The 25,243-nt window shown below is 47.2% G+C and overlaps 4 protein-coding genes and 1 long non-coding RNA gene across 5 annotated transcripts in view; 3 read left to right on the forward strand and 2 right to left on the reverse strand.

The window, feature by feature from the left end:
* Positions 1-2,139: 2,139 nt before the first annotated feature.
* On the reverse strand, positions 2,140-3,556 carry Or35a (Odorant receptor 35a). The gene is made up of 4 exons (XM_002133049.3): positions 2,675-3,556; positions 2,524-2,619; positions 2,274-2,456; positions 2,140-2,208 (listed from the first exon to the last, which is right to left on the reverse strand). Exons 1-4 carry the CDS (start codon positions 3,554-3,556, stop codon positions 2,140-2,142), a joined length of 1,230 nt encoding a protein of 409 aa, XP_002133085.2.
* Positions 3,557-10,301: 6,745 nt separating this feature from the next.
* Positions 10,302-11,215, forward strand: LOC4816666 (seminal metalloprotease 1-like). The gene is made up of 2 exons (XM_001355970.4): positions 10,302-10,529; positions 10,593-11,215. Exons 1-2 carry the CDS (start codon positions 10,325-10,327, stop codon positions 11,138-11,140), a joined length of 753 nt encoding a protein of 250 aa, XP_001356006.2. The 5' UTR covers positions 10,302-10,324; the 3' UTR covers positions 11,141-11,215.
* A 1,355-nt stretch (positions 11,216-12,570) lies between these two features.
* Positions 12,571-13,535, forward strand: LOC6902543 (seminal metalloprotease 1-like). Its single transcript, XM_033380331.1, has 2 exons — positions 12,571-12,830; positions 12,892-13,535. Exons 1-2 carry the CDS (start codon positions 12,596-12,598, stop codon positions 13,437-13,439), a joined length of 783 nt encoding a protein of 260 aa, XP_033236222.1. The 5' UTR covers positions 12,571-12,595; the 3' UTR covers positions 13,440-13,535.
* Positions 13,536-14,351: 816 nt separating this feature from the next.
* Positions 14,352-16,886, forward strand: LOC4816315 (uncharacterized). The gene is made up of 3 exons (XM_001355969.4): positions 14,352-14,687; positions 14,750-14,852; positions 14,912-16,886. Exons 1-3 carry the CDS (start codon positions 14,506-14,508, stop codon positions 16,253-16,255), a joined length of 1,629 nt encoding a protein of 542 aa, XP_001356005.2. The 5' UTR covers positions 14,352-14,505; the 3' UTR covers positions 16,256-16,886.
* Positions 16,887-19,843: 2,957 nt separating this feature from the next.
* The window catches only part of LOC26533607 (uncharacterized), a 29,458-nt gene continuing 24,058 nt past the window's right edge, over positions 19,844-25,243 (reverse strand). The window contains exon 3 of the long non-coding RNA XR_004469360.1: positions 19,844-19,908. This is a non-coding gene — a long non-coding RNA (uncharacterized lncRNA). The remainder of the gene's footprint in view (positions 19,909-25,243) is intronic.

Here is a 25,243-nt window from a genome sequence, read left to right on the forward strand (position 1 = left end):
AAAAGTTTAGACACAATATCGCTAATGATAATTACAAGCTAAAAACTTTTCCTACATTCGCTACATTCCCCCCTTAGCCACCCCTCTCTTCTCACCCCTTCCGTTTGTGCATTTGCTTTTAGCTTCAGTTGGCAACACGAGCATAAATATATAAAATTTTTCAGCGGTTAGCTCGAAAGTTCAGCAAAGCCCGAGGGACCGATAAGGGCAGATCCTGCGAGTGCAGGGCAGACGCGGTGTCTGTCGGTTCTAATTAAGCACTACAGTATCATAAAGAGCTGCCAGTCAGTGCGTATTAACATATCAGAAGCCCCAATCGAGCTGTAACTGGAGCCACAGTCTCCAAATCGGTCCAAAGTCGTGCGAAATCGGAAGACGGGTATCGGTTTTTATGGTAAAATATACTAAGTTCCAGCTAAATACTAGTATAGTAGTGCATACTATTTTTTACATAAGCATGTATAGAAAATTTTAGTTTTTTATATTGCAAATTTTTGGTGTTATTTTTCAATGAAATTTTGAACTTTGAAAACTCGCTAAAAGTACAAATAGATATTTCCCTGGCATTTTTGTATATTTTTGATAGAGGTACATAATGTCCAAGTCTTTTGAGGTATTGTTTGTAAAAATCTATGGATACAATTTTAAGTTGCAGTCGTTTGACCAAATCTAAAATTTCCGCTTTTTATACATACCTAAAAATACTGCTCAAGAATATGCTGGTCCATAAAAAAAAAAAACAAAAAAATAGCCCAAAATCTTAAAAAAAAAAATGTTTGTTGAGTTGTGTTATTAAAGAACTTATAATAATTATATTTATTATTATTATTATTATTTTCTTTAATATTAACATTTATTTCTTTTTAATATAAATATTTATATATTTTTATTATTATTATTTATGTATTTTTATTATTATTTGTGTTATTATATAAGACCAATAAATAGTTTTAAAAACGTTAAAGGTATAAACAATGAATGGGGCTATAGGTATCGGGGCCTCTAAATGAATCTAGTGGCTTAAACCACAGCCAAATCTTTGCTTTAAAATACTATACTCTATACTATACTATACTATACATATTCCATATACCACTACTATAATACCCCACAAAAACCCCCCATAACTGGCCTAAAAACTCCCATATATTTACTGCTTTAATCATTCAAATTAGTTCCTTCACACACGGGTTCGGTTCTGCTCAGATCTGTGCCTCAAATGCTGGTCTTAGATGGCCCTTTCGCTCACATCCAGTCAAGGGTATATAAGAACTCATTAGCCATTGCCAATGACTCGGTGGGAACAACAAGCCGCTAATGAAGTACAAATTGGCTAATGGGGCGGCTCGCAGCCCCACCATCGAGTCGGAGTCGGAGTCTAATTATCAATGAGCGCGAGGCGAGGCGACGCCTGTCGAAGTTCGACTTCCTGCTCCGATGGAGTTATGGCAATGCGATAGAGCGGGAGAGGGAGAGAGAGAGATGCACAGTGTTTTTATGCGAAAAGTTTTGTGCATTTTCATGGCGGAACTTTAATGGATTAATTTACCAAAAATGTTCCTGCCAAAAGGAAATTGAAACATGGCGGAGGAGCCGCACAGAAGTTGAAGATTTATGGCCCACGGCGAGACTGCGACTCCGACTCTGATTCTGTCTCTAATCCGTACTTAATGGCCACTGATCATTTGAAGAGATGCAAAAACAGGGAATGCTGAAAATTTGGGGATTTTTTCTTGAAGGGTATTCTAATTTCATTACCCAAAGAGGCAGAGGGAGAGGAGGAGGCACAGGAGGAGGCCCAGACGGAGGCCCAGACGGAGGCACATGCGGAGGCCCAGACAGAGGCACAGGCAAAAGTTTTATTAACTTTTTGCAAGTTTTTGCTGCACAGAAATCATGAATATTTTATTGCATGCTCCCAGGGGCGCCTCCCCTCCCCACCCCACACACACACACACACACAGAGAGAGAGAGCCAAAGAAGCAAAAGTCAATGATGCGTGTGAGCCAGCGCCTTTTATCAATTTAATTTAATTAAAATTAATTCACCAATAATTGACTTTTAATATGCAATCATTTGTAGCGACGGACTAGAGGCGCCAGCCGGGAGCCGGGAGCTCCATTAAAAATTGTGAATTATTTAATTGCTCAATTGTCGACGCTGCATCGAGGTGAGGAACGTGAAGTAGGAGAAGGAGGCCTGCAGTATCTGCGAAGGGGGAAATGGGGGGAAAAATGACACGCGATGAATGGCACTATGGCGATGGCACGCACCTTCAGGCCCGCCTGGAGGCTGACGCGAAAGTACTTCAGACCCGTCACGTAGAAGGGCCGGCTGTTCATCTCGATGGCCAGTTGGATGAGCCGCAGCAGGCGCAGGGTCTCCAGGGGATTGCTGGACTGCTCGAGGACCTGCTCCCAGTGCGTGTGATAGTACATGGAGCCGAGGGAGTCCGTCTGTCGGTTGGGAGGAGTATCAAGGCACAGATCACCGAGGGGCTTAAATGTGGAATGGAATGCTCACCGTGTAGGCCAGGCTAGAACCCAGCTGGCCCAGCGACAGCAGCTCGACAGTCTTGGCCCCAAACCAAATCGCATAGATATAGTTGGCCATGGGGTTCTGTGGGGGGTAGAACATGGTAAACTCCACTCTAAGCTGGTTTGTGCCCACCCACCGTGTAGGCCTTGAAGGACAGCGCACAGAGCAGGCCCGCTGCAAAGGCGAACATGATGAACACTCTCACCGTGTACTGGGCCTCCAGCTGCTCCCCAAACTGATTCAGCGCCACGTTCTGGCGCAGCGTTGCGATGATCAGCTCCTTCAACTGTCTGGCCATCTGAGGACGCCGTCGCTCCGCCAAAATCCTCTGAATGGACTCCTCCAAGTCCCTTTTGAGCAGGAGGTAGCGCCCGTTGAGGTGAACAATCAGCTCGCAGAGCAAACTCGTCTCACCAAACATCATCGAATCGATGACGATGCCCACCCAGACGTTGCTCAGCAGCAGGGGCACGAACACGGCCAGGGGCTCCGTGTCGAAGGGAAACACCATCGAGTACAGAAAGTCCTTGCGCCTGTTGATGACCGACAGGACCGGCGAGATGAGGTAGCCCGAGATGACGGCTCCGTACATGGCCGAGACCAGGCGATTGATGAGCATTTGCCCGTCCACGCGGCGGAACATGTCCGGCTCCGCCCGGGGATCGATGTAAATCGTGGTGTAGAAGCGCTGCAGGAACCGCTGCAGCTCCTCGAAGTGCAGCAGGACGTGCAGACTGCGGAACTGGGCCTCCACCAGTATCAGGTAGGTGGGCATGCCCGTCAGAAAGGCGTCCATGTTCAGGTTGGACGCCTCCGCGCGCAGGTACCGCAGCTCCGCATCGTTGTGCTGCACAAAGATCAGGCAGCCCAGCACGGCCAGGGCCCGGTCCAGGTACCGGCCCCACTTGCCGGTGCTGGGATCCAGCGGCCAGAAGATGTGATTCAGGCGGAACAGGGCCAACGGCCAGGCCAGCCTCACCCTCTGGCCGTCGGCCAATCGCGGCACGTAACGAACCATAATGGACTGGCTTCCACCTCCCAACAGCTCCGTCTTATATACACCCCAACATCAAGGATTACCGATGGGAGTGTGCCCCCTGCCCCGCCCCAACTTTCAAAGGAACTCTCCCATGCGTGCAATGGCTCAATTAATGGCCATTATCCCTCGGAACATTTGAAAGTTTCACATTAATATTGCCTCATTTAGGATTTAATGGCTTGTTCTTGGATATTTTGGGGCAGGAAGGACAATTACCGCCTGTGAAACGCAGGTTTGTGGATGTCAACAAAAGCAAATAAACAATTGGAAAGTTTTCCCGAAAGGAAAGTCTTTGTTAAGTAATTATTATAAAATATTCATTGATCAAGAATTCATCTCTTAGAGCTCCCTGGAATGGGTATTATCTTTGGCTGTAAACGAATGAGCCTGGGAAAGGCTTTAACGGGAGTACCACTAATGCGGTGAGAGGGAATGCTCGACTAGGAACGCAGATTTGAGTAATGTGGAGCGAGGATCGAGGAGCGGGTAATCGAAACAGCGTTCAAACTAGCTAGAGAGAGAGTTTGATGAACGAGAGAGAGAGAGAGAGAGGTTGTTTGTGCTCTGTGCGAAAGAGAAAGGAATAGTAGAAACCTTAGTTGATTAAATTTGACCTGATTGAACGTAGTAAAGCTGGGATCTAAGGCAGGCAGAGTGATTTCTGCCGAAAACAAAGGAGCAAATCATAGGCCACCTTATAAGAGAGGTGCATCCCTAGCAATATTCTCTTCGCAAGAATCCCCTTTGCTTATCAAACTGGAAAGTCTTACACTTCCTTACGACTACAATCGAATAGACCCTGAGCTCTGAAACAGATAGGTACGAAGCGATAAATATTGCCTTGGTAGAAAAATCAGCCATCAATCAGCAAAGGGATTCTGGGAATGCCAGAAAGCGAGATCTCATTTGTACATGTGGGTGGAATAATGACCTCGATGACCGCCAGAGGAGGAGGCCCACAAGGAGGTGTAGTCTCCACTCTTTTCTGGACTTCTCTTCAGTCTGAACAGTGGACTAGCCTGGAACTCCATCCCATGAACGACCATAATCACGAGCATTCTTTACCTGCAATAGACTCTTTGGTGGAACATGGGGCTTCAAGCCAAGTACCCACTCCCGAATTAACAGCAGAAGGGATTGGAACACCAGTCGGATCTTAGATAAGGTATAGGGCTGTGTCCAAATTGAGCAAAGGTGGGTATCCCCAGGGCTGGCATTGTAGGACTCCCAGTCCAAGCACACAGGAATCCTCCACAGAATCGTACCGGGCAGTACAAAAAATCAATTAAAGGTCTACTATTCACTATATACTATTCTAGCCTTAAGTCTATGCCCCAATACCTAGTGTACTTCATAACTAATACTTTCCTGGGTATAACCCATACTTTTCCTGTTCTCCTTCTCTTATCGCAAGTCCATCCTAGTCCCTTGTAGTCCCTTGTCGTCCCTTGTTGCCCCTTGCCCTAATCACCGAGTTTATTGTAATTATCAAACATATTTTTGCACTCCGAGAGCCCTGGACACCACACCCTCCCAGGCCAGTCCATGATATAGTGTCCAACCTGCACTCCTCTCCTACAACTCCTGCAACTCCTTTTTGGGGCTTCTGGGGCATAAAAAACTCACTTAACAAATTCATAAAAATCAATTAATTCAAACGCGCAACTTTCGCAGCTTTTGGCAGGATTTTTGCCATTTGTCTCTCCTCCCATCAAGTCGGGGCTCCTCTATCGCGTCGTCTGTGGTCTGTGGAGATAGTGGCAACAGTTTGTGTTATGAATATTTTAAGAGGCAGCCAGTCAGCCAGCCAGTCGTCCCTCCCCTGTCTAACCGAATAGAAAAACGACACACAACAGAGGAGACCCACCGACCCAACGCCGGGTCCGGGCAGAGCCGGGCCTGGTCTGGCGGGTGTAGAAACTGCAGTTTGCTCGCCACATTCATCTTAATTTCCTGTCACGACAATGACAACGACGTTCGTCGGTGGTCGGTGGTTGGTGGTCGGTCGCCTGGCTGCTTGGCGGGCTCCGTTCTGGACTTCCTGTCCAGCCAAGAGCCCGCGGAGCGTGTGGCCGACCCGGCCCAGACCCACAACAGGAACAGGACATTTCACTGCACATTCGGCGGCAAGATGGAGCTGTTTTGCTGATCGCTGGAGTCAAAGATGCGAGGAAAGATTCTGGAGGAAGGCAGAACACACTGGAGAGGGATCTCTAGCGCTGATAATACCCATAGAGGCCCGAGCTTGGGGAGTACTGAAATAGTCCCACACAATCGATCTTTTATGGTAGTTTTTGAACATTCTTTTGGTCATTGTACGATATAGTTCCAGGCCTAACAAAACCAAGGATAAGTACCCAACTAAAGAGTTTTTTAAGGTCTATATTTTTAGGTCTATAAGGTCTTTTAAGGTCGCTATGAAATGATTCTCTATTAAGATCTTCCGCACAACGAAGCTTTCTATATAAAGATCTTCTTGCCAGTGCTCTATTCCGTCTAGCAGGGGGAAACCCCCCTTGAGATTCGCTTTGGGTTACCTTCTCCTGCATTCTATTGACCTCTTCCTGTACTCCAATTTATTTTTGTTCAAAGTCTAAAGAGCATAAATGCTTCGACATCCCCGAATGAAACCTTTTGGCCATTCCGCTTTGCTTGTTCTCCTCTTTGGTTGTTTTTTCTCCCCCCTCCCCAACCCCCTCACCCCTTGTTGAGCGCTTTTTAAGCCTTTGTAGCGGCTGTTGCTGCTTTAGCCTTGGCATAGAGCCGGCATCTGTAACTGTTCTTTGTTCCACGTAGATGGAATTGTTGGCTGTCGGCTGCTGGGTCTAGGGCTGTGGGGTGGCTGCGGGGGGGCTGTGCGTGGGCATCCCATGCCAAATGCCGTCAAAAAGCAGAGGGCCACAAGCGTTTTGCCCGGGCGCTTCACATAAACAAGGACTCCGCCTCCCCCCTCCCGACTCTTCCTGGCCACCAACTCTTTTGCCCGATGTTATCGCGTGCCACAGGATATTGCACTCTAAGCCAGTAGATGGCGTCATGTAAAGCTGGACAACATCCGATTAAAACTTTACGATGTGCGTGTATTCCTCTTTCTCTCTCTCTCTTCTGCCCCCCCTCCTGCCACCCATCTGTCGCTTTGTCTGTTTGTGTTGGTAACGTGTGTCTGTGTGTGTGGAGCCCTGACAGTGGAGCCAGGACCAGGGACAGGGGCACGCGCTGGCCAGCAAGTGGATAAATTCTCATTTACTGCTCTTTTAAGCATGTGCTGTTTTTGCTGCTGCTTCTCCTTAGCCTTCGCTTGTCGCTAGTTGCAGCCACTAAAGGGCATTGGGTTAGTCGGGGTATGCTGGGACACGAAAGAGTTAAGGGAGTATCCAAGTGGAAGCCATCCAAGGAGTTGGCAGGTTTCAGGGTTTCGGAAAGTATCAAAATGGATCTAAGAGATTTTACTAGATATATTTGAGTTTTATATATTTTATTATTATATATTTATTATTATTTTTAATAATATTTATTATTATTTATTTATTATTATTATTATATTTATTTTTTTTTTGCTATTTATTTATTATTATTATATTTATTTCTTTTTGCTTTTTCTGTATTATTAATAATTTATTTAAGACTAAACTTTAACAACAGGTGACATAATATAGAGATAGAGATGGAGATGGAGATAGAGATGAAGATAGAGATAGAGATTGAGAGAGAGAGAGAGAGAGAGAGAGAGATAGGGATCGAAGCGGCCTTCGATTCGAACAAAGAGTGGCCAAGAGCCAAGCCTCCACGAACTCTCTCAAGACGCACGAAATGTCTCATTAAAGTCTCTCAAGACACTGCTTGTTGTCCCGATCTAATCCTATAATTAAATATGTGGTAGGACAACCCCTATCAGTCCATCCGACAGCCCCAATATAACCTACTACATCGCTAGCTTATATTAATAATTCCCAAGTCTACGGCCACCCTAGAAGAATACCGAATAAACGGCCACTGAGAACAGGATGGAGATCGATGGAAGGTCAATTATTCTAAATGTCTCATCAAAAAAAATATATCGTTTTTGAAGAAATAAAGATAATAAAGTACATCTAAGTAATAACTTCGTTTCACTCTCAGAAAATAATATAAAAATGCAATATATAATATAATATATATATAATATAATATACATATATATAATATAAATCATACAAAAAAATAATAATAATAAATAACTTCCTTTGCTGCTTTTATTTTCGATCTTTCGTCCTTTGCAAATAACTTACCATAACCCAAATTTCTTTCTCTACAAGGACACATTTTTGACATTTTTGAGAATTATTTCAATGTCCATTGGCGAGCACATCCAAAATTATAAATTTTTCAATATGAGTGTCGAATTTTTTTAGAACGGAAATTCTAGTTATTTTAATAAAATTGTTTTCCTTAATCTACTTTAATGAATATTGCTATTATTAGTTTTTTTTATGCGAAATTGCATAGAGATTTAAGGAACATTTAATTTGAATGTTTTCTTTGGCTTGAGCCGGAAATATTAGTGCCTGAAGTGTACATTTTTAGTGTGTCGGGGATTCGGGATTCCAACGACCCTTTTTCATCTGAAATTTGTGATCTAAATCAGTTATCCTACACCACTACGCGTATCAAAGTCTTGAAAGAAACAGTCCCATAAATGCTCCAATTATTTCCAAGTCTAAGAACCACTGAAACACCCAGGGACGTCAGAGACTACTGTACTGGATCGTATTATAGGTGCTATACATTACGGTACGTATGACTAAAATTATTTGTATTAATTTTCTAATAAGATTCTAATCTAAGAATCACAATATATAAAAACTAAATTTTAATATAATTTACTTTTCCTTTAAAAAATAAATTACTTCTAGTGCGTCAATTATAGTGATCAAGAAAAAAGAACATAATTTAAGACAGCATTAAGAAACTTTATTTTGCTAAATTTCTATACTTTTTGAATAACATATATGAAGAATCATTAGATATTAACCCAGGTTTTAGCATATCAACTTTTTGTCAATTCTTTAAAAATAAAAAGTTGTAATTCAAATTTAAATCCAAGGATGAGCAGCGTATATGCCACACGCCATATACACCATATAGAACCATTAGAATCCCTTATCATCTCAGTCCCTTCCAGTTCTAAGGAGTATCCAGAAGTCAAGACCCCGCCCTGGAGCGACCTCTGCCTCGTCGTTCGGTTTCAGCGTGTAAATTGTCCTCTCGTTATGTGGGCGGTGGGGGAGGTGGCGCCACGAAAGAGTGGCAGAGTGCCAGAGTGGCAGGGTAATAGCGCGGCATGTTAAACTGACCGCAAGCATTGTTTATCATTAAGTGCGGACCAGGGCCAGAACGAGAAGTGGGTGACAGTCGGGGCCTAGGCCTGGACCCCCTCCTGGACCCCGTCCCGGTCGTGTTGCGGGGCTGCCATGTGTCACATGACATATGTGTAACGGGAATGCACTGAGCCCCAGCCCAGCCGGGACGGCACATTTTTGTTGGCTGCCGCTCTCTTGACCCCCGAAACATGTGTATTGCGGCTTCGAGCCGCGCTTCCCCATAATGGAGTCGTTAGTTGGTGCCACTAAAAACCGAATGAAAAGCCCAACTTTAAGCGCTCAAACATTTACTAAAGGAAATAAAATAAACTCCAATGTTTTCTTTCTTTCTTTTTTTTTGGTGCCCTCCTCCATGGCGATTGCAGCGACGAGTGCGAGTGCATGCAAAACTTTTGTAATTAGGAAGCAATGTCGGTCATTAGTGCGGGCGCCCAGGGAGGGGGAGGGGCGGAGATACCACAAAAAGGGCGCCAGCAGTCACAACAACAATGCAAATGTGCGACCAAAAAGCGAGAGAAAGGAAAGCTGTCTGGCACTTGGAAGAAGCTGGAATACCCTTCCCCAGGGGGAGACCACGGGGGATCTACCCTTTGAAACTTGGAAGAAACCTTGAATCCCTTTGGAGCTGGGAACCATCTACCCACTAAAACACCATCCCAGCATCTATTTCCCTTAGAGTCTCGGATCCGATGGGTTTATACCACCTTATAGACCCAAAAGGACCTCCGTTTATGTCTGTTCCAAGAGCCTACCACCCGCTAGATCACAGATTTGTTCCCAAATGCTTCTGGAAACAAAGAAGCGGAAGGAACCCCCTGGGTAACCCACGACAGTGGCCCTGAAGATGGCCAACAACCAACATTTCGGGCCAACAATTGAAATTGAAAAAATATCCAAAGGCAGGGCGGGGGGTTGGCAGGGGGCCGTAGCGTAATTTTAATAAAGTTTGAATGCAAAACTTTCTGATTTGAAATGCATATAAAAGTTAACTATTTCCGACGCTCGAGAGCTCCAGAGCTCTAGAGCTGCGAATGTGTGCGAAAAAGTTGCACATTGCGGTGATCATTCGATGGGGGGGCGGGGGGGGTGGTTCACGCCCCATTGTGACTGACAGAAGGCGCCTTTGGCAGGGCCATAAATTAAAGCGAAAGGCGGAAGGCCCTAGGACTGGGTTTTGGCCAGCGAACGGAAGACCCAGCTGGGCTGTTAAGTAGCTTCGAGTGGGGGGAGTGCACCCCCCTTCCCCAACCTGTTCTCCACATCGAACCCCAAAATAACTTCAGAGCGGCTAATTCTGTGAGCCCTTATCTCCAATCGAACGCTAAAGTACCCGATTATAATTCTTTGCCCAGCGATTAGTGGAATATTAGCAGTCGATTAGTGAAAAATGTGCGCCGCTTGGATCCACTTGGCCCTGGTGGGGCTCCTGGGAGCCAGTGCCCTTGGGGCTCCGATTGGGGAGGAAGATCCCGAGCAGACGGCTGGCTACTTCCAGGGCGACATGGACGTGGACTTTGAGCGGAATGGCCAGCTGAGCGAGACGCGGCGCTGGCCCAACGCCACAGTCCCCTACAGGATCGACGAGTCGTTCGGTAAGAGAGGGACAGAGCCTCCAAAGCTGGCAGACACCCCTTGACAGCTTCCCCTGCTTGCAGACGCCCCCCAAGTGGCCCACATTGAGCTGGGAATGAGGATCATAGAGCTATCCTCGTGCATCCGCTTCGTGCCCGCCGACGAGGCCGAGGAGAACTACCTGATCGTGATTCCCTCCACGTCGGGCTGCAGCTCGAAGGTGGGCTACCAGCCCGGCGAAAGGACTGTCAAGCTGAAGCCCGCCGAGCTGGACACGGGCTGCTTCCGTCTGGGCACCATCCAGCACGAGCTGCTCCACACGCTGGGCTTCCACCACCAGCAGTGCTCCCCGGATCGCGACGACTACGTGCAGATCGTCGAGGAGAACATCTCCGAGGGCCACGCCAAGAACTTTGTCAAGTACGAGGACACCGATGTCGGGGACTACGACCAGCCCTACGACTACGGCAGTATCCTCCACTACAGCTCATTGGCCTTCTCGGTCAACGGGGAGCCGACCATCGTGGCCCTGCGGCCGGAGGGACAGTCCCTGATGGGCCAACGCCTGGCCATGAGCCCCACCGATGTCCAGCGCCTCAACACCATGTACAAGTGTCCCATTCAATTGTGAAAATACACTTCTTTCCAGGCGTTTCGCTAGCTTCTCACGTTGTGCCGATAATAAACGGGCTATCAGATCGAGATAGAGGCCAGAGGCTAGAGATATTGGCAATATGGGAAATTCAGCAAAACCCAATGGATTGATGGATTAGCTGCCAGATGAGATTGGAACCTCGGCCCTAGAACCAGGGAGGGTTTGCCCTCATCTTGAGTGTTTCGATAATCGCGAACTCCAAAAAATAGGTTCTTATTCCCATGACTCCTAAAATACTTGCTCTCTTTTCCCCTCACAGCACAGTGGCCCATCTAGCAGTGGGAAACCGCTTTTGGGAAATGCAAAAATGAGCTTAGAATTCTATCGTTTCAAAATTCAAACAGTTATCGCCTATCGAACCCAAAATATGCTGCAATAATTGCACTTATCCTCGTGCCCTTTAGGCTACACAGATTTCGAGGTGGAAGTCATGTGAGGCAGGACCCCTCGCATGGTAATTATTTGTAGATGGTGATTGGCTTTGGAAAAGAGCTATAATCGTGTCCTGCAGTCATTGACGTTTACTCGACTTTCGTGAGGTAAAAATATATGGGAACCCATCCCAGCGTATACCTTTTTTTGAGCTAAAAAGTGCTTTAATCGTTTCTACATCTTTCTGTAAAACCAGATCTATGTCATATTTCATACTCTGGGAGCTAGAGGTTCACCCACGGGCCATAGTCGTATATTTCCCGACGTTTGGGAGTCGTAATACGAGATATAGATCACAGAGAGAGAAAGGATTATCCACGAAGCTACAGACAAATTGGGAGGATCCTTAGACAATCATAGAACGAATAAATGATGGAGGTTATCACATTCCAAAGAGCCGAAGAGCCAGTCGAAGAGCCAGCCGAAGAGCCAGCCGAAGAACCAGCCGAAGCGCCAGCCGAAGAGCCAGCCGAAGAGCCAGCCGAACAGCCAGCCGAACAGCCAGCCGAACAGCCAGCCGAACAGCCAGCCGAACAGCCAGCCGAAGAGAGACTGGCAGCTCTTTACCCTGGAGGAGATTAGGGATTTCTTCGAGACGAACAAGCTCAGGGGGAGGACAGCGTAACGAATGGGAAAATCCGGTGGACCGACTATCGAGCAGTCGAATTGATTATTTTAGCAAGTGGCTGGAAGTATAGTCGACGCAGAATCAGGAAGGTTTATCAATAATTTATCAATAAACAGGATTCAAAGTACCAATGGAATTTTATACCGACCAAGATCTTAATTTTGGAAGATCCACCGAAAGGAAGTCTACTATTTCCCGGCCTAAAAGTGCTGGCCGGCTGGAGGAAAGCACAACTGGCTTCTGCTCTTTCCCAAGGCCTTTGTAAGGGTTCTATTTAGGTCTTGGTCAGACTGGCTGTAAATCTTATCGCTGCGATTAATCGTAAGTAGATTTTGTAATGCCTCGTCTACCCATTTTCCCATCAGTCGACAATGCCCGCCTGGCTGATGCACTTGCTCTTGCTGGGCAGTCTCTGCTCTCGGGTTTTCGGAGCACCCCTCCGCAGTACCCACAGTACCTCCAACGAAGAGACCGAAACCGATCCCGAGCTGGCCGCTGGCTACTTTGAGGGCGACTTGGATGTGGAGTTTGGGCGGAATGGCCTGCCAAAGGAAACACAGCGGTGGCCTAATGGATCAGTGCCGTACAAGATCGATGAGGCCTTTGGTAAGACTCCAAAATGCACAGAAAATCGATTCTCATTGAGCTCCGTTCGATGTGATTGCAGATGCCGCCCAGGCGGCCCACATTGAGCTGGCCATGAAGCTCATAGAGCTCTCCAGCTGCATTCGATTTGTCCGCGCCGATGAGCCGCAGAAGAACTACGTTTTCGTGACCACCAGGGAGAAGGGTTGCACCTCTCCGGTGGGCTATGGCCCAGGCCGGCGACTCCTTCAGCTCACGCCCCACCAGCCGGACGAGGGCTGCCTTCGCCTCGGGGTCCTTCAGCACGAGCTGCTGCACACCCTGGGCTTCCACCACCAGCACAACTCCCCGGACCGCGACGACTACGTGATGATCGAGGAGGAGAACATCGTCGCGGGGCACGAGAACGCCTTTCGGAAACGCGACGACATGCTGCTGGACAACTACGACCAGCCCTACGACTACGGCAGCATTCTGCACTACGGTCCGTTCACTTTATCCAAGAATGGAAAACCCACTATTGTGGCTTTGGAGCCGGACAAGGCGTCCCTGATGGGCCAACGCCTGCGGTTGAGTGACACGGACATCAATCGCCTGAACACCATGTACAAGTGCCCCAACCAGCAGTGAATATCTAAAGTACTAAAGTAGGTACCAGGCCTTTGCCGAAAACTACGCTTTTTGATCGATTCTCTGATAAATGACTATTCTTTCGTACCCAAAAATATGTTTCTAGTGCCCTAAAACCCACTTTTCACTCCTAAATTTGGGGTTCAAGGTGATAGGCTTTCGCTCATTCCTCTTGAAGGTGTTTTTATACCCGATATTCTACAATGCAGAATCGTAGACAATGACCCAACAATGTCTTCAAGACTGCCGTATCTGGCTCAGATCGATTTATTATTCTAGCCAGTGGCTCTCCCTCACGCACTTTTCGTCGTGCAATGTGTAGATGTAGAGTCGCGGCCGTAGCAACGACCCACAACGTTCTCCCTTGCTTAAACAGGGACTTCTTCAATCTCCTATGCATGGCCTCAGATATTTGTGATCTACATCGATCTGATGGCATTTTCTTATCCGTAGAAGAACAGAATCATTGCCAAAACCCAGAAATATGAGACTGACTCCTTCCAAGTAGTAAAATATCGAAGTTCTTCCATTGTCGGCTGGCCATAAGCTGCTTTGGGCCCTCCCCTAGGGAATCGTACGATCAAAAATGTACCAAAAAACCACAAAACTAAGTAGTCTACTAAAAAATCTATACACCCTGTAGTACCCATTGCAAGGCCCTAAAGTGAAAGTAAAACATAGCCCTTATCAGTTATCAGTCACTCTTGCCAGCTGCGGCTATTCATTTTCCAAACAACCGAAAGCCCCGCCGTGGAAATGTGACTCGACCTACTCTCCGCTCTGCTGCGCTCAAAAAGACTCGAAAATAGCCGCAGATTAGATACCAACAAAGCAGCCTATCTTATCTTATCGGACTGGAAGTGTAGGGCCGCCCCAGGCAGAACCCAGTCCCCCGAGCACTGGAAGGCAGCGCCTCAGTTAGTCACGATTGTAGGCCGAAAGCCATTTCCCCCGCAGTCAGTGAACAAAAGCATTCCCGTAAGCCTGCAAGTCCCAGGGCGCCGAGAATGACGAAACTCTGACCGAGGAAGGCCCCTCCCAACAATCACAGATACACATTTTATATATGGCTCTGCAATGCGTGATCAAACCCAAGATGTGGCTCGGTCTTAAGCAGATCCTGCTCTACGTGGGCCTCCTGCTGTGCGTGCTGCTGCAGGTGTGCCGCAGCAAGACCCAGCTGCAGATGTACTGCCCCACTGTCTGTCGGTGCGATCTCCATCTCCAGCGCAATCGGGCGGTCTGCAGGTGGGTTGTCTTCCCCTTTATCTATTTACTTTTCTATCGAATGTCTCCCCCCTTGGCGGCAGTGCGAGGCGACTGATAAGCGCTAATATAGAAATGCCCAAAACGGTGGAGTTGCTGGATCTAAGCTACAATGACATCACCAGCATAGACAATGACTCCTTCCAGGTAGGTCGAAGGGTTTTCCAGACATTGATCGATAAATACTGATATCCACTGTCCCCCAGAGCACCGTCCACTTGGTAAACCTCTCCCTGGCCCACAATGCCATCCACACACTGTACGGCGATGGCTTTGCGGAGCTGCGGCGTCTGCGGCACCTGGATCTGTCCTACAACCGGCTGGAGCAGATCGACGAGCACCTGCTGGAGTCCAATGCCCAGCTGATCCACCTCAATCTGGAGGGCAACAAGCTGGCCTCCCTGGGCAGTGGCCCCCTGCTGCGTAGCCCCTCGCTGCGCTCCCTCAACCTGCGCAACTCGCAGATCAACCAGTTGGGGGCAGAGCTCCTCAGCGGCCTGCCCCAGCTGCGTCAGCTGGACGTGGCCCAGAATCTGCTGCTCACCCTCAGCGCGGGGGTGTTCCACGCCCCCCGCTACCTCGCCTCCCTCAACCTCGAGGAGAATCCCTTCAACTGCGATCGCGCCTTGAGCAAAGTGGCCACCGGACTGCGTCAGCGGGGCGTGGCCCTCTTCATGAGCGACTGCGTGGATGAGGAGCCAGCTCTGCCGCCGGAGGAGGTGGAGCTGCAGGGGGGGCAGACGATGAAGTTCGAGCGCCTCGAGCACCTGGAGCCCACCACCCAAGGGCCGCAGTCCGTGCTGGCCGTGTGGCGGGAGCTGGACTCCAGCGAGGAGAGCACCAGCGACAAGGAGGAGGAGCAGGAGCTGTCTTCCCTCAGCGACGTCTGCGAGGGCAGTCGGGAGAAGCTCTGCCTGAACTACCGCACCTGCCTGGAGCGCGTGAGCCACATGCTCCTGGCCGGCGGAGGCGCCCAGCTGCCAGACGAGATCGAACGGACGCTCAAGTACGACTCGGATGACCTCAAGCTGGCCTTTGTTGTGGGCGGTGCCACGGGCATCTGCATGGTCATCTTCATCATCACCTTCGCCCTGTGCCTCAAGAGCTGCTGCGAGATGCGCAAGAAGAAGTCCACTCTGGAGTCGCCGGAGGGGGAAACGCCTCTAGATCCCTCGCAGCAGACCCTGCCCACTATTCACACCTGGGCGCCGCACCGGACTCGCAATCCCCGGCGATCCAACCCCCAGCGATCGTCGCGTGCCGTGGTCCGCCAGCCCTACGGGCCGCAGGACAGCTTTGTGAACCGCATCTTTGGGCGGCCGGCCCGCTCTCAGTACTACCGCACCATCAACCAGAACACGGCCACCCTGATCCGCCGCCTCAGCCGCAGCAACCTCTTTAGCATTCGCGATCGGGAGCCAGCTAGCCCCACAACCCCCCCGCCGGAGAGCACCACCCGTTTCTACACGGACGAGGCAGCGGCGCGACCTGAGACGCCGCCACCCAACTACGGGGACGTCGTGGTCATCGACAATTGTGATAACAAGTGAAGTGAACCAAAAGTCGGGAAGAAACATTCGATTTAGCTAAGAAATATTTAAAGTGGATGCTATTTGTGCAGGGGAACAGCTTTAACAGGGCAACCCAACAGCGCACTGTTAGCACTCCACTAACAGGCTGTTAACAGTTGCGCTCAGTTTACAGCCAGCTGCAGCGCTTTCTGACAGCGCGCTCTGATAGCGGTCTTGCACTGTTATCACGATCCACACGATCCACTCGGCTCTCGGGCGGCCTTAGCTTGTAAGAGAGAACTCACAGAGCAGCTACGGGAGCTTTATACACATACACAACGATATATACTACTAAGCAATGAAAGACACAACAAATACATGAAGATATATGCACATATATTTATGGGAATACAATTATCGCTCTCGTACTCTCTGCTGTAAGCCTCATTTATAATGAAAACTTGTATCTGCTATAAAAATCACTTAAAGGCATTATTCCCGTCGATTCCTCTGCCTGAATCCTCCAAAAGATCTCACACAGAAAATATCAATTGGGGAATTCCAGTATTTTCATTCATTTTTGTTGCCTTTCTTTTGGGATGAGCATTACTTTTACAGGACTTCGACTTGCAGCTGCAACAAATCGCAATAAAAACTTTTGACAAAACTATCAAAGTTGGCAGGGGGCTAGCAATGGGTTTGGCGGATGGGGGAATGGGGGATCCAACTGTGAAATTGCCACAGAAAATCCCCAAAAAAATGCAAGTAGCAAAAGTTTACACACTCAAATAAATGCTGAAGCGCGGAAGCAGAGAGCTGAGGGGCCAGGACAAATCGAAAACACCACAAAAGAACGAAAAAAAGGAGAAAAAAGAAAATAAAAACCACACACAAAAAAATCTACAAGAATAGAACTGGAAAAACCCAACAATTTGCACTGCAAAGCGGCAAAAGTGTCTCCAAAGAAACAACCACCAAAACCAGAATCAGATACGAAAAAAAAGGATACACATACATATATATGTATACATGTGTGTGTGTATATAGGAGCGGAAAGAAAGTCCAAGTTATGTTTGGGGATGTGGAGAAAAAAAATAAAAGAAAAACTGTATGTGGCGGCTCACTGAGAGAAATGAAGGAACTCGTTAATAAATTAATTGGAAGGCAGCCAAGGAGCCAGCGATGGCGATGGGGCAGCACGAATTGAGGGCACTGTAGGGAGTGCCTGGAGGGAAGAGTATGGAGAAGGCTATGGCGGAGACTATGGAGAAGACTAAGGAGGAGACTGTGGAGAAGACTATGGAGAAGGCTATGGAGAAGACTATGGAGAAGACTGTGGAGAAGGCTTTGGAGAAGACTAAGGAGGAGACCATGGGGAAGACTAAGGAGAAGACTGTGGAGAAGACTATGGAGAAGACTAAGTAGAAGGCCAATAAGAAGACTACGGAGAAGACTGTGGAGAAGACCATGGAGGAGACCATGGGGAAGACTAAGGAGAAGACTATGGAGTAGACTTCCTGTCTAAAAAATGATCTATAAAGGAAATTTTCCCCTTTTCTTTAACATAAAAAGGTGACACAAAATTAACAGAAATATCTAACACCACATCACAGACGGCATTGTATGAGTATGTACAGTGCTGGTGCTAAATATTGGCACAGTCATAAGTTTTCCGTTTACTGCTGTTTTAAGAGCCGTTTCATCTCGTTTTTCCAAAGAAAACTACTCTTAATCCATGAAATCATCAATTTTCTTTAAGATTTGCTAATTTCTACAAGCCCGACTTTATGGCATTATTTTCTGCAATTTTTTAAACGACTAATGGTCTAAATTTAAGTCTAGGTTAAAAAATATATCAATTCCTAGATATATCTCAATTTTCCCACAACCCTAGAGAAAAAAAAAACTATAAAAACTTGCTTGAAACGCAGAAGACTTCCGTTTTAATCCACTCTTTGTTTGGCTTTTCGGATTTGGGGAAGGCAAATTCGCTTTGTGGCGTCTTCATGGGTTCTGCTGTTAAGTGTTTGTCTAGCTGTCTATCCATCCATCCGAACGTATCTGTGTATCTGTGTTTTGCGGTGGTGCCAACTTTCATTGCAGTGCGCTGGAGCTCGGCGCTCGCTGTGCGGCACTGCGGTGCGTGGCAGTGCGGTGCGGCATGGTGCGGAATGGTGCGGCATGGTGCACAAAAGTTACCGTATCCTGGGACCAAAGTTGCGTTGTCAACAACCAGAACGCAGGAAAAAAGCCAAAAGCCAAAGAGAATAGTCGAATAGTCGAATGGGGAAAAACGAAACGAGGGAAACTGTGCGAAAAAATGGGCACCGGGAAAGCTCAGGGGGGGGTGGGGGGCCAGGACCAGGACCAGCAGGAGAGCAGGAAAAGCAGTTACAGAGCGTGAAAAAATATCTAAATCCTACATTAATGAAAAACTTTTTGCATAATCTACGATGAAGGGGCTAGGGGAAGGTGCCACCAAAATCAAACCAAATGCCAGACACTCCCCCCACCCCCAACCCCATCTATGCGCTCGAAATGCACCCAAGCGAAATCCTTTGCGGGATGGCAACTCCCCATCGAGTGAATAAAAAACGCAATAGAAGAGGGCCAGGACAAAGCAACAGCTTTTTTCGGTGGGGGGGGGAGGGGGCTGGGACAGAGGACGGGAGGCCCCCGGGGTATCGAAGGACAGGCCAAGCGGCTTAAAAGGTGTTGAAGGTTACCGCCCAAGAAGAGAGTGATGAGACGGCTTAGTCTTTGTGGTCCGGGGCTGAGAAAGTTGTACTAAATCGAAGCCGTTGCTGGGAAAACGGCAAAATGGGAAAATGGCAGCAGCACTTTGAATGGGAATCGCAGCGGGGAAAACTGAATGTGAAAAATGGCTGAGAATAGATCAAACGGACAGGAACTTAGCGATGCATATTGAGGTTTTTCTTTTCAAGGGAGCTTAGGACATGGAAAACAAGGTTTCCTCCCAAACTTGGGCACATACAGATGCGGCTTTAATGTCCTTAAAATTAGCCATTTTCCCAGGCATTCAACTTGTGGCTAACTAATGAAATGGGAACATGCCCAAGACAGGCTTTTGTTTTTCGTTGTGGCAGTCTCCAACAGACATTTTTTCATTATCTGTTTTGAGAAAGTCTACCTGAATGCTCTTAAATGATGTGCTATTCAAGGCCACGCCCTCTACACGCCCTTTGTACTTTCAACGATTGAACAATAAAACCCTCAACAAAATCTAACAAGGGAGGAATCTCCAGAGGCTCAGCTGCCTCTAACAAGAAGTCATCGGCGTATAAAGTGAGATAGTGCCCCACAAATGGGCTAATTATTGGCCCAAATTAATATTCATATATTCATAGACAGAGCAAGGGGTTCTAGGTTCCAGCAGGTGTATTAAATATGACCTGAATCCTCATTTGAAACTCCCTGCATCACACGTTGGGCTTCAAATGCCATACTTAATGGCATTTCTCTTTTCTTTTAATTTATAAATCACCAATAAGAAAATTTTGGTTTGTGTGCCCCTTTCCCACTTCGGGAATCAGTATTGTTGTACTTACCGCGCCCATTCTTCAGTGTTTTTAGTAGATTTGAAACGTCTTTATCCAACGTAGAGTACCCAAGAGAGGTCAGAGTGCAGTGTTTCCAATAATTATTCACCTCAATGTATTTTTGTGGTAGATCTACAAAGGCATAAGAAAAACGGTAGATTGTAGTGGGGGTGGGATCGTATCGAAATCTAGCTTACAGCCCACCAAACAGTGAGCGCCTTGTGGATCGTAAGAGCGGAGAGAGCGCTGTTAACAGCTTAACAGTGAAAGAAAAAATGAGTGCTTATAGCGGGGGTGGGATCGTATCAAAATCTAGCTTACAGACCACCAAACGATGAGCGCCGTGGGAGCAGAAAAGAGAGCGAGTTGGCGACAGAGCGCTGTTAACACCCTAACAGTGCAGTGGCAGCGCTGTTAACAGCCTAACAGTGCAGTGGCAGCGATGCTCGCGATCACGGGTCTTTACAGGTTTTCATGTTCCATCCAACATGCAATAAAAGAGAGCAAGTAACAGGGTAAGCAATATACGAGCCAACACTTATGGATATCTAGAGTCCCCTGTAAACCATTACCAACATCTTGGTATCTAGTCAGGGTATCAAAACGTGCCTCTTATGAAGACAATCATAATAATTTGTTAAATGCACCGTTCAGATCCTGCCATGATACAGGCTCCATGCCACGGATTGGGTTACCTTTCATAAGTTTCACTTACATTTGATTTGTTTGCCGAGTGCTAAATGCTACATGGCCATTAGCCGGCACTTGGCCTGCTGCAGAGTAAATAAATTAAATTCTTATTTGCTGGCTGCAGCATCGGGAAGTTGCCTCCGGCTTTGGTTAGCCGTAACGTAACGGTACAACTTTCAGCAGGTGCCAGAACAGAGGTCGCCGTGTCGTCTCCGGCCGTGTGTTGCAATAGCAAACTCATGCTAATTGCTTTGCTAACAACTCGCAGTAACAACAGCAACGACAACGACAACGGCAACTTGGAGTTGCACTGACAATAAAAGAGAGAGAGCAGAAAGCGCAGCAACGACAATAAATATCAGTAACAGCAACGAACGAAGGAGCTGGCTACAAGTCCTGGCTGCCTTTAATTACGGTTTGCAGGACATCGGACCGCACACTCACATGCGAGCACGAGTATGGGTACTCGTAGTACTAGTTGCACATGGCTGGTGGCTGGTGGCGAGTGGCGGGTGGCGGGTGGCGGGCTGTGGGTTTGCGGATACAGATACTCGTACACTCATGACACGATTGACCTTTTGGCTTCAGGATGTTGCAGGTGGCAGCACCACGACGCTTCTGGCCCTCCTTCCTTCAGTTTATAAAATTTGCACACGAACTTGCGATAATTGCTGGGAAATGAAATAAAAATGCAATTAAAGCCGGCGACGCTAGAGAGCCGGAGCGTAGCTTGTTGAAATGAGCATTCAATTAAGGAGCAGCCAACGAGCTGCGAGAGCGTGTCCCGAGCCGGGGTCCGGGGACCAGGGACCAGGGTCCACCGTCCTCTCTTCCGTGTCTGTCAGGGCCATGCTCACTTGACGGCCAGCACCGGGCGACGCCATTTATAAAATGATTTTTATCTTTATCAAATTAGAAAACGACAACAGCAAACGGACAGCAAGCCCAAGCCCAAGGACTCTATCCAGCCCTGACCTGACCCCCTCCCACTCCCAATCCCAATCCTCCTTCCTCCCATTATCCAGTCAGCCGTGTCTTGGCAGTGTCATAGCAATTAAAACTCGACCAGGACATTGTGTAGATTACATCGCCAGGCGGACCGAGTCGGGGGCGGGGGATGGAGGGGGGCGTTCTTGGTCACTGAGCAAATGTTAAATGCTTTGAAGTTTATTTCTAGATTTGCACGACTGCCCTCGATGAATATACATGTATGAATGAAAATGAATACTCCGAATGGTAAAGGAGGTGCATCTTTAAGAGCATATCTGAAGAGCTAGTCGTCTGTGGTAACCTGATTAGGTTCTCCTTCAACAAACCACAGGCGAGTCAGGGGAGAGAGGCACTGGTACAGGTACAGAATTGGTAAAAATATATAATATTCCTTTGTTTATTTGGGTTATTTGTGTGTGTTTTCCGAAGGATCTATTAACAAAGGTGCAGGGATTTTTAAATGCATTCCCCCCCCCCCCCCCCCCCCCCCCCCCCAAGCCGACGCCCCATCTCCGTAAAAAGAAAAAATAATAATTCCAATAAAATATAGAGCTAAAAATATCATGTGATGTGCGGTGCAGACTCACCTTTCGTTTTAATCGACAAACTGCTGACCATTCCGCTTCGCTCGAGAGTTTGAGAAAGAGAGGCGGAAAAAACTCAAGCTCAAAGGCGACACCATGCCTTGGTGTCGGGATTTACGCTCAAATGTTTTCTTACTCCATTTTCACTTTTGCTGTCATTTTTTTTTTAAATATCGCAATCCCTTGGCTCTCCACACTCGTGGCCTTGAATTTTCCTGCCATTTCGACCACTATTCATCACTTTTTGGCTTCTCACAACACTTTTCACCACCTTTCCAGACTTTTCTGGCACATTTTCATTATAAACACTTGCTACACTTAACACAGGGGTTTTTATATAATTTCCGGAACATTTTCGGATATTTTTCACGATCTTTTCTATGATACTGTTTTTCCGTCGGCATGGGCGCTGGGAGCTCAAAACTTCGGCTTGAAACGAGAGCACTCATTCCCTTTTGTTTCTCTTCTTCACAGCATTCCGCTACTACTATCGAGGAATGAAAGTGGGAAAGGGACAAAACTTGACGCATTTTTTGCAAAGATCATCAGACAAAAAAAAAACCAAACAACGGAACAAAAACAATTTTAGATTTCTACGCAAAAAAAAAATTATACCAAAAAAAATATGTTTAACTGCATATACATACATATGTACATATGTACATATTTATATCAAATATATAGACATTCCACACATTGCCGCACTTTTCCTTCGTTGAGCTGAATTTTTGCCGCCATTTTGCCTCCTTCTGCCTCTTATTGCGCCCCCGCCTTTTATTCCACAAATTTTCGTGAATTAATAAATTTTTTTGCAGATTTACCTCTGATTACTACACCACTACACTAAACTACACTTCACACACATGCACCACATTTTTCCCGATGGATTTTTCACCATTTTCCCGATTTTCACGGATTGAAACGCGGAGCTGACTTCCGAGCGCGCGCTTTGACCGGGTGAAAAAATGAAAGTGAGAGAAGAGCGGCGCAAATGCGTTTGTTCTTTGATCTTCTTTCTGGTTGCTCTCTCTCCCACTCAAATTTGACAGATCACTCGGTCGGTTGTAGTTGAACGAAACGTAATAGGTGAGAGCATTAGCGCTCTCTTTTTGCTTTTGCGGTGTGTGCTTGCAGTTGCTTTAGCTTATGCTCTAAACGGGTGGGTGGGGAGAGATGGGCTGTGCATTAATGAGATCATCAGCAAGAAAAGGTTTATTAATTTGAAGACCTGACGCGGGGGCGAACAGCTCATAATGCCTTTGCTGAGAGGATCTCAAGCCGCCAATATTTGCATCGCGTTACCTCTCTGCTCTTATTTTTAAAGAGTGCAATGACTCGAAGCTGAGAAGAAAAGTTAAGAGCGTCTTTGCTTTTGCAATGTGAGTGCGTTTGTTGTTTTTGCTATCGTCTATTGCCCATTGTCTATGCTCTGTGGGGGGTGGTATGGGGAGTACGTGGCTGATATTTTATGCGTTCACGATTCTATTCCAGTTAATCCTCTCTTCTTACTTCACGTGTTGCGAGAGCAATGAAATGAAGCAGGGGCGAAAAGTGAAGAGCGCACCTTTGCTAAGCGCGGCCGGCCATGATGGTTCGCTAACTCTTTTTCGGGTCTCAGCACTAGTGAGAGCGCTTTGACGCCGTGTTTGAAGAGAGAGATAGTGAAGAACGAAGTGTGCTGTTGTCTAGGCAACAATAGATCAAAAGAGCGTGGGAGTGTGAGTGAGTTGTTGATTCTGGTGCAAGATTTCCAGTGCGCGGTGCAGGTGCAGCGAATGGTAGAATTACTCAATTGATCTCATTTTGCAGTAGCAAACGATGAAGCCAAGAAGCAGAGACAAGCATAAGCAAAAGTAGCTGAAGAGAGCGTGGGTGAGAGAACAATTAGGAAGAGTAGAGGGAGAGCATAGAATGAACGCATTTGCACCGCTCTCTCTCAATTTCATTTTTTCCACCGTAATGCACAAGCATGTATGTAGATAAATACATTATTTTTGCTTAAGTTCTTCTACCCTTTCGCTCTACCATTGCTCGTGAGTAGAAGTGGGATGCAGTGAAGAAGAGACTCAAAAGGGAGTGCTCTCGGTTCAAGTGAAGTTCAATATAGGATTAGGCATTCCCTCACCTTGAATTAATTCCCAAAACGGCTGCTCTTATTGGAAATCATTTCAGGCGTTTCGCTTCAGTAATACAAATATATAATACGACAAATGGGTACTTATGCTGTAACAGATCTTAATTCTCCTTTTAATTCCTAGATCACCAGATACGAGTGGATACGGAAATACCTGGAATTGATTTTCTCCAGATTGAAAGTCGTGCGTCACTCATTTGTGAGCCACCTTTTGCGACTCTGTCCCACGAAGATCCTTCATTTAAGCAACAATTATTGCCTGTTGCCTGTCGCGTCGTTCGACAATTTATCCCTGGCGACAGTTAATTTTTAATTTAATGTACATTTCCTCGCCTGCACGGACACACACACACACACACACACAGACAGACAGAGGCCTCCCATTCGGGCCTCATTCGCCTTCTTAATGCCGTTTGGTGACTGTTTTCAATTTACATGAACACGGCTCGGAAGGACACACCGGCAGGCAGGGCTGAAGGACACTCTCCTCGGGTCAGAACTGCCGCTGGCGGCGTTTTACACGTGACAGGTGAGTGGGGGCGGAGACGGGGGCGGAGCTCGTCCCCGTTTTCTCGTTGTGCCAAATGCGCCCTGGGGACACTTTTTCTGGCCAACTTTTTTCCGTAACTCTCCTAAACTTCCACTAAACATTTGCCTTCAATTTTGTTGTTGCCGTTGCCGGAGCGGACGCTTTTTTTTTACACTTTTTGCCCTTCGAACTTGTTTGGCAGTTTGTTGCCGTTTCTGGGGGCCGAGGCTGGGGCCAGGGGATGGAGCTGTGGCTGTCTCTGCCCCAGTCAATGTACTAAACATTTTTTAATGGCTTGTTTTGTGGCTCAAAGTTGTTGACTGCCTGACTGGCCAGAAACCTTTTAATGAGTTTGTTTCCTTCAAGAATGGCGAGTTGTCCCATAAAAGCAGAGCCGTTTTTAGACCTCATGCTACTCGTAGAAAACAAAGGTATATTGTATTCATGGAACAGTAGAGAACTGTCAGACTTCCTGGCAGAGTGGAACCCCCGACATCAGGCTGGAAGCGGGGAAAAGTCGGAGCTGCAGCAACCAATAAC

This window comes from Drosophila pseudoobscura, chromosome 4 (assembly GCF_009870125.1).
Source record: "Drosophila pseudoobscura strain MV-25-SWS-2005 chromosome 4, UCI_Dpse_MV25, whole genome shotgun sequence".
NCBI lineage: Eukaryota > Metazoa > Arthropoda > Insecta > Diptera > Drosophilidae > Drosophila > Drosophila pseudoobscura.